Source organism: Cryphonectria parasitica, assembly GCF_011745365.1.
Source record: "Cryphonectria parasitica EP155 unplaced genomic scaffold M406scaffold_6, whole genome shotgun sequence".
NCBI classification, from domain to species: domain Eukaryota; kingdom Fungi; phylum Ascomycota; class Sordariomycetes; order Diaporthales; family Cryphonectriaceae; genus Cryphonectria; species Cryphonectria parasitica.
Window position 1 is genome coordinate 88,242 of NW_024468914.1, and position 8,991 is coordinate 97,232.

General features: G+C 56.8%; 2 protein-coding genes across 2 annotated transcripts; one reads left to right on the top strand and one right to left on the bottom strand.

Annotated features, from left to right (window-relative positions):
* Nucleotides 1-465: 465 nt before the first annotated feature.
* Nucleotides 466-2,042, bottom strand: M406DRAFT_356904 (ribosomal protein S2). Its single transcript, XM_040923554.1, has 3 exons — nt 1,972-2,042; nt 937-1,891; nt 466-828 (listed from the first exon to the last, which is right to left on the bottom strand). Exons 1-3 carry the CDS (start codon nt 2,000-2,002, stop codon nt 555-557), a joined length of 1,260 nt encoding a protein of 419 aa, XP_040773996.1. The 5' UTR covers nt 2,003-2,042; the 3' UTR covers nt 466-554.
* A 233-nt stretch (nt 2,043-2,275) lies between these two features.
* M406DRAFT_322980 (uncharacterized protein) lies at nt 2,276-2,972 on the top strand. Its single transcript, XM_040919718.1, has 3 exons — nt 2,276-2,491; nt 2,585-2,662; nt 2,752-2,972. Exons 1-3 carry the CDS (start codon nt 2,489-2,491, stop codon nt 2,827-2,829), a joined length of 159 nt encoding a protein of 52 aa, XP_040773997.1. The 5' UTR covers nt 2,276-2,488; the 3' UTR covers nt 2,830-2,972.
* Nucleotides 2,973-8,991: the final 6,019 nt, after the last annotated feature.

The window sequence follows — 8,991 nt, forward strand, 5'->3', positions numbered from 1 at the left end:
ACCTTAAGAATCTATAGCCGTACCAAGTTATGTAGCCTGTATGTTTACATGATAGTTGTGTTGTCTAATCACTTTTCGTGAATAGGACGGGCGTTGCGTGTAATAATGTGGGAAACAGCTCTGTTGAAACAGAATCATGAAATGAAGCAGAGCCACTGCCACAGTCCAGGCCCTGATGGTGGAGTCAACCTTACTGGCGCTTGCTTCCGTTGACGACAAAAAGTGCCATCATAGAAGTTTGCAGCTCTGTGTGAGACTCAGGGAGTAGTGAGATCTGGGTATTGCTTGCCACCCACAGTCTATTTTCGCAGCCTGGCTGGTCATGACTACTTTACATTATAGCACATGGCATGGTGGAGGAGACGCATGTATCATCAATGCCAGAGCAGCGAAGCAGTCTCAGCAGCTCAACCACCCGTCAACAGTCACTATTGGGAATATTCCACCATTCAGTGGGACTTTTGTACATCTCAGATAGTACAGTTTCTTGCATTTTGTTTTTATTTCCCCATTGACATGCGCATTCCCATCAAAAGGCCCCCTACCCTACCCGATCACAGCCGAAGCTGCTCCATGACGGCGCTGACAGCACTATCATCACCCTCGACCCCCTTGAACTTACCTTTTACAGCCTTCCTGCCCTCGAGATCCTTCCCGTCCGCCTCCGCCTTGTCCTTCATGGCTGCCTCGTTCTGTTCCATCCACATTACAAGGTCGGCCGGGTTCCTCCACGTACAGACGCCTCTGTTCGCGTCCGCAAGGCGCCTCTTCTGTCCGCGCTCGCCCGCGCGGCCCAGCACACCAGCGATGACGCTGACAGATCTCAGACTGTGGTTGGAGAACGGACGTATTAGCAATACAAGTGACAAAACAGATGCAGGAATGTAAAGAGAAAGAAAGAAAAAAGAATAGAAGAATAAGAAGAGAAGGTCTCACCTGTCATCATTTCCTGGGATGGCATAGGTCACCTGCGTCGGGTCGGCATTCGTATCGATCAGCCCGATGGTAGGGATATTCTCCTGGGCACACTCGTGCAGCAGGGTGTAGTTCTCGAGCGGGTTCAGCACGACGACCAGCTCAGGCATGAGCGGGCGCCTCTCGAGGAGGTGCCTCTCGAACCCAGGCAGCTTCTGGTCGCGCTCGTCGACGACCTTCAGCTCCTCCCGGCCGAGGATCTGGTCGCGGTTAGTGATGGTGCCCGGCACCCACTTGGAGAACAGGTGGCACGCGCCGGCCAGCTCGGCCGCCCGCGCCGTGACCTCCATCTGGCCCTTGCGGTTGCCCACGAACAGCATCAGCCCGCCCAGGTAGGCGACCTCCTCGACGACGCGGGCGGCCCGCCGCAGCGAGGCCGCGATCTCCTCGAGCGAGATGATGTGGATGCCCGACCGCACGCCGTAGATGTACCGCTGGTTGGCCGGGTTCCACAGCGAGGCGTTGTGGCCCATGTGGCACTGCGCCGCCATCAGCAGCTCCAGCGTCACGTCCTCGGGCCGCGGCGGGTCCTGCAGGAGCCCGGAGGGGTTGAACCGCCGCTCAACCTCCGAGCCCAGCTTTCCGATCTTCTCTTGGATCGCCTCGCGCCGGCGGAAGTTCTCGGCAATGCTCAAGTCGACTCGGACCCGCCGCTGGCGGTTCCAGAGGGCCATGGGCGAGGCTGTGGGCACCTGCCAGAGGGGTGCCGCTGCGGCAGGCTCGGTGGTGGCAGTATCGGTAGCTAGTGTGGAGGAGGGGTCTGTTGGATCGGCGGATTCGTTCGATGTTGTTGTTGTCGTTGAAGAAGGAGGCTCAGCATTAGCTGTTGGACGGGGTGGTGGGCGTCCATCTGTCGAGAGGACGCGCAGGTTTGATGGTGCTGCTCTGCAAGGTGCTGCTCGGAGGACCTGGCGCCCTGGCCATGGAAAGAAAGTCAGTGAATTTTGTTTTGAGTAAGACCATTCTTGTGGCCGAATACGTATGGCAGTCTCTTACCATGCCGCAAGGCTGAGCTTCTTAATATCATGGTGGACTGCTGGAGCCTCACAGCTGGTTGTGAAGCTTGCAGATGGGGACGAAAACGTGATGCTTTGAGGTTCGCATCACTTTTTGGCGCGCTCAAATTGGAAAACTACTCCTTACGCAAGCAAAGGGCCTGCCGCGGGGAGTTCTAGTTTTCTGTGTCATGATTCGCTGATGCGCTTTGGAGGGTGGACCCACTCAGTTCATCCCATGAGACTGATGGCTTGCAACTCCGAATAAATAGACGTCGATTTGATGAAACGGCTCAAAGATGTGAGAACAGTGATCCAACAGATCAGAATATATATGATGTGACTGGGAATCAAAAAGAAACCGGCTATCTCAGTCATAGCTTTTCAACATACCATACACACATTAATGATGCCCACAGTGCTTCTCGTTCTTCAAGCAGCCATCAAAGGTCCCCAATCCATTCGTCCGCCTCCCTCATTCATCTCACTCCCTCACTCCCTTCCCCCTCTTCAACAAGATGGTATGTTCTCTCAAACCCTCTCATACACAAAACAAATAACCCAAAATCCCGCACCTTGCTAACGCAAACCTCCTCTCGTTCTACTTGGAACAGGCCAACTTTCCCAACCTACGGAGGCTCTTCATCGAAGCCAGGACCGATGACGAAGAGAGGGAGGTCTCGCGCAAAGCTGTTCGTGTTCGCCCCTGGCCCCCTCCAGGCCATGTTGAGATACGTACGTGGAACTCAAAGCTTACCTGCCATTGTTTTCCCCCATCTAGTTCTACAACGTGGTTCTTTTCATGGGCTCTGTTGCTGTCTTCAGCCTGATCGCACAGAGAATGAATGCTGGGAGGTAAATCAAAAGAGACAGGATGAGAACGATGGGCTTGTACTGCCACTTCGTTGATATTCATGTTGAATTATGGATACGACGCTCAGGCTATGATACACGTATCTGAAAACGGAAGCCCAATTAGATATAGCAAGGTGTTCTCTTCTTGCTCTCCGTTCCAACACCAGGGGCCCGCAGCTTTCCGTAGAAAAGACCAATCGATGGCGGGCTAGCCACACAAACGCCCCCCCAAAAATAAAATAAATCACCAGTGTCATCATCAGTCTGAATCACTGTCGTCGTCGTCTCCCAAGAACGCCAGTTCAGGCCTAGGATTCCGCCGTCGCGCGCCGCTCTTGGGTGCATCACTGTCCTCATCCTCGTCATCCTCAGCCCCGTCATGACCCAATTTCGTCTTGGCCTTCTTCTTTCCCGCTCTGTCGTCGTCATCCGCAGCCTCGTCATCGTCTTCCTCGCTCTCCTCTTTCAGGTTCTTCCTCGGCGCTGCTCCTCTCCGTCCCCTGCCTGTGCTGCCCCAGAGATCGTTCATCTCGTTCACGGCTTCCAGCTCCTTCGCCAGCTCCCTCCTCTCCTTGATCTCCCTGGCCTTGGCCTCGCTAAACCGCCCATCCATCCCGATATCCCGCAGCAGATCGCGCAGGTGCCGGATCTTGGCCTGGGAGTTGCTGCCAAACTTCTTCAGCTCGATGCCCCAGATCTTGCGAACACCACACTTGACCAGCTGCCCCTGCAGCTTCTTGATCTCCGCGTCGTCAGGTGCCAGGTCCTCAGTGGAGGTCTTACGTCCCTTGGAGCCGCCTGCCGCCTTCTTGGCCACGGGTTCTTTGGATTTGCGCTTGCGCTTCGCTGGGGGCTCGTCGTCAACCACCGAGGACAGGTTGCTGGAGCCGTCATCGTCATCCTTGTCGGCCCTGGAGGGATCAGGCTCATTTGACTTGCGCTTCTTCTTGGGTGGAGGTTCGTCGTCTACGACAGAGGACAGAGAGCTGCTGTCATCACCTTCGTCTTTGGCGGCTATGGTTGACTCACCCACCTCGGTACTCTCACTCGGCACAGCAGCGCGTGGCGGTGGGCCTTTGTTGTCGGCTCCAGGGACCTTCTCGTCATCGTCGGCAACTTCTGCCGCGGTGTTCTTGCGCCCTTGAGGCTTGGCCTTCTTCGTCTTAAGCTCAGAAGCCTCGGGAGACTTCGCCTCCTCCTCTTCGTCGTCAGAAGAAGCTTTGCGCTTGCGGCCTCGTGCCGCCAATTTGGTGTGCTTCTGCTGCTGCTGCTTCTTGGGCTTCACCTCTTCTTCCGAGTAGTCCTCCTCGTCCGGACTCAACTCGCTCAGTTCACTCAGTTCCGACTCGTCAGATGTATCCTCCTGCTTCTTCTTTTTCTGTTGCTGTTTTCTCTTCGGTGCGGCCTTCTTCGGCGCCGTCTTCTTGGGAGGAGCAGCCTTCGCGCCATTCTTCTTCTGCTGCTTTTTCTTGGGCTTAACCTCCTCTTCCGAGTATTTCTCTTCCTCCTCGTCCTCGTCGTCGTTGGCGCTCGTCTCGCTCAGATCGCTGAGCTCCGACTCGTCTGTCTCGTCCTTCAGTTTTACTTGCTGCTTCTTCTTCGGCGCGGCTTTCTTCGGCGGCGGCGCCACCGCGGTCTTTTTCGTGGCAGCCTTGGTGCCGTTCTTCCCCTGTCCGCTCTTCGCCTTGGGGACTGCCTCTTCCTGTTCGGGGGCCGCAATCTGTGAAGACGCAGCGGTGCCTTTCTCGGCCGCCATGAGCTGGTCCTGTACATAAAATCACAGCAAAGTCAGCTATGATACACGAGGCTCTTGCTTTGCCTCTAAAAATGACACCAGTCGGCAGCAAAACGTACCACTATCTCCTTGATGATGTTCTTGGACCTCCCCTTCCACTCAGCCGACCCAAAGAACCCGCTCTCCAGCCCGTTCTCGGCCTCCGCCTTCTTGCGCACATTGTTCACGGAAAGCTCGTCCCTATCAGGACCCGAGAAGATTTCCCGCGCCGTCTGCACCAGCAGCGTCTCGAGCGCTTTGTCGTCCATCGCGACCGTCCTTTGGAGGGGGGGGGCGCGGGGTTTCCTCCTCTCAATCCGGTAGAGGGCTTATTTCGATTTGGTTCGACTTGAAGGCAGGAAGGATTGTGCGTGATGAAGGATTTGAGTTTCGGTGTGCCTGGGTTGGACCCGTCGCTGTTAGCTTGACGATGCCCGTCAAGATCGAACGCGACGCGTAAAGACAAAAAGACCCTGTCGCAGCCTATTCAGCTGTTTCACAGAGCAATACAATAATTAGAACAGGGTATCGTGTGAAGAAGCCGCCCTCAAAGGCAGCACAAGCTGCTGGCTGTGCATAGGCAACAATTTCAGATGCGGAATCTGCTATTTGAGCGCGTTGGGGCTTGTCTGTTGGTCTTGAATTTATTGGATGCGGGTTGGCGCGCCGGAACGGGCTTGAGGAGCTGGAGCGGGCGGGGCTGGGTTCGACCTATTATGGTAACTCTCTGGAAGCTCCTCAGCGCACATGCTATACAAACAGGGGTCTCTGCCGGCCGGGAGCAGGCGTTGCCGGGTTGTTCTTATGCAGAGGTTCGTTGCCGGCAGGAACCTTGCGGTACATACTTACTATGTATACGACGAGATCGAACCATGTAATCACGACCTTCAAACCTAAGTACTGACTTGACAAAGGCAGAAGAATGGATTTTGAGATAATAAAATTTGCCTAGACTCATAGAACTTGCTATATAGCAAAAGCAAAAACCGGATAGGCATGATACATTGTGCAAAACCTCAAAAAAAAAAACCAAAAAAAAAAACCTTTCCATTCGAGAGGAAAGGTTCTCGAGTATTAAACAATTACACCATTGACGCCTGCTTTAGCCGCCAAGCCCCCGATTCTTCTTGCCTGTTCCCGTATATCGTGAAGAAGAAGACCACCCGTTCCAACTGTCCATCGATCGACCTGTGAATGTCGCGACAAGAAAAACAAAGAGAAAGAATTAGGTCCTCACAGTAACGCCAGCAAGTCTACATAGCCCATGCAGACAACAGACTAGTCCCAGGACAAATCCCCCCTTGCCCCAAACCCTCAAAGGCCCTTTCTAAAGAAAAAAAAAAAAGCTCATCAAACGCCCGCCTCTCTACTCTTGAAGGCCAACTTGTTCGAGGGACAACCGATTCGTTTTCCGTTCGTCGTCGACTACGCCTACCTCTGCAGCATCCCGGGATAACGGTACTAGCACCAGTCCGACTATGGTGTTGAGGGACCCCCGACCCGACTCCTTCTCGTGCTGCTCGTTCACTTCATTCCCGTAGCGATTGAATGATTAACAGCAGCGCCCTCGCTTGACATGCTCGTACATAAAAGCATCTCGACGGGTGCGGCATGGTCTGTTATGAGGGATGCCCACAAAATTGCACATGTTGACGTCGCTGTTCCGGAACCGAGATGGCCTGCAATGGCTCTCTCTGATTTATGCGGACACCTGGTCCGGCCCCTAGGCCACATGGAGGTATTCCTGCGTCGACCCATCCTATTGATTGACGAGGAGGCCTGCGCCAAGGCCGGCAGACAGGGACGGGACGCCCGCGCTGGGACCTGTCAGGCTTTGCATCAGACCGTACGAGCCTGCGTTGCTGCTCGTGCTGGTGTTGGTAGTGCTGCTTGACTTGGAGGCGACTGCCTTGGCCATGTTTTCGCGCTCGGCCTTCTCCGTCTCCATACGCTGCTTCTCGACCTTTGTGATGCGAGGCTTGCGAGCAGTCGCGCCACCGCGGGAACCAGGTCCCCCACCACGGCTGCGGCCGCCTTCAGCACCTCCCCGACCTCCTCGTGCGCCGGCGGCTCCGCCACGCCGCCCTCCGCGTCCTCGCTTGGGTGCGCCCTCGCTGCAGAGAAGACTTGTAATTAGTATACGAGATTGATCAGTAGTAGGGAGGGGGTGACAGGAGGGGGAGAGAGGAAACGTCATAGAGAAATACATACTTCGCAGGAGGTTTCGAAACCTCGGGAATCAGTGGACCGCTGTAGACGAAGAAACCGTCCTGGACAGCGGCAGCCTCCTGCTCCCAAAGCATCTCTGAATCGTCGACGAAATCATCTCCCTTGTCGTACTCATCTTCACGCCAGTTCCTCTTCTTGCGCTTGGGCTTCTCGGGGGCGTTCGCATCTGCACCGCTCGTCTGGCCACCATTGTTTCCCATGCCGCCCATCTCCACGTTGGAATTCTCGTCCTCACTCGCGGCCGTATTAAAGTCCGGGTCTTCCTCCTCGGCAGAGTCGCGGCCGGACTGCTGCCTCTCGAGAGCGGCCGAGGCGGCGGCAATGCGGGCCTTGCGCTCGCGGTCGGCAGCCTGGCGGGGGTGCAGGGCGTCCCATCCGTACTTCTCTTCGGCGAGGCGCATGAAGTTGATATACTTGTTGGACTCGCCGTTCAGGTCGATAGTGATGACGATCGAGGGTGCCTCGAGCTCCTCACCAGGGGCGGCCTTGCCAAAGTCGAGGATGGACCGGTCGCTGGATGTGCCTGGCAGGGGCGGGACATCTGGCAGTGCATTCTTCAGGCTGCCCATCTTGGGGGAAGATGACGCCGCAGACGAGGCCTTCTTCTCCTTGCGGTTCTGAGCCTGCACGGCGGCGATCTTCTTGGACGATGGAGCGGGCACGATCACTGGGGGTGCCATGGACTTATCAGCGGGGGCCTTCACTGGGGAGGCGGCTGCCTGCGACGGCTGTGGCATCTGTGGAACCGCGGACTTCTTGGCGTCGGCAGCAGCCTGCTGTTTGGACATGCCAGCAGCAGCGGCAGAAGACAGTGACGGCAGTTCCTTGCGTGGCTGCTGGGCCGGCGAGGCAGGGAGGGAGCTCGACTCTTGGAAGCGAGGCTGGGCGGCGCCGTGGAAAGATGTGTGGGTAGGAGTAGGAGAGACGATCTTGGGGGCCAGTGGTGGTGGGTCGACCAGGCTCGAGATGGAGGGGGAGGCGCTGGCGCGGTTCGGTATAGAGCTGGGCGCTCGAGGGGAGGACAAGCCGCCAGTGCCGTAGGGGTCGCGCGAGATCATAGTCCCTCGGACCGGGTCGTAACTGGAGGATCGCACGGGGTCAAAGGCCAGACGACTTGGGGCGGCGGGTACAGGTGCTGGCGTTGGCGCTCGTCGCTGGTCGTCCTTCTCTTCGTCGTCATCATCGTTGTTCAGCAAGGACATGATGCCCTCCCGCTTGGGCACCTTTGCCGGGTTATGATGGTGGTGATGTTGGTGTGTGGTGAGGACGGGGGAGGTGGACGACGCCGGGGCGCGCGGGGGAGGGTCTATGTCCATGCGCATAGAGGCCAGCTCGGTAATCTTGGTCGGCTGGGGACCGGCGGCGGCGGTCATGAGAGGGGCGGCGGGGCCAGTTGAGGGAGAAGCTGCTGCTGATGCAGCTGAAGGCACATCGGCCTGCTGCTGGGGGCCACCATCATCGTTATCCTGGGTGGCAGCCTTCCGCTTGCGCTGGACCGGCGGAGGAGCATTGGGATCCCTAGGCTTTCGAGGCCTGCGGACCTTGGGAGGTTCGACGATGGGGGTGCCATCGGGGTTCACTTTTGGTTTGAGGGTGCTGCCGGGCTTGCGACCAGGCTTCTTCCTGGGCAGACCTGCGGCGGTCAGGGGTACACCTGAAGGAGGAGGTTGTGGAGGAGCCATGACGCCGAACCGAGGACCACCAGCAGTGTCGACGACAATCTCGTCCATATCAATATTGGCTCGGCCCCGGTTGAGGTGGGAGGGCGACGCTGGATTGCTGATGGAGCTCGCGGGAGGCGAGGACAGGGAAGTGGGTGACGAGCTAAATGCGCGCATGGCCATTTCCCCCCCACCGCGCGCGGATGCTCAGGTCCAGACGACTAGTGACAGGTGCAGCCAGTCGTGGGTCAATCGCTGGTGCGCTAAGATACGTGGACAAGCAGGGTCGCTCCGAGAGGTTGGACGTTCCGGGGTGTCGTCCTCAGAAGAGGGTTGGGGAATTCTCTGCTATGCTCTCTCCTCGTGAAGTGAGCATGTCAAGATAACCTCAAGGGAGTTTTTTTCTTCTTCTTCTTCTCTTCCCACACACGAGTGGTGAGACTGTGTGTGTTTTGGCGGTGGAAGAGGGTTTTTGGCTCGGGATCGTCTTGGTTGTTTTAGG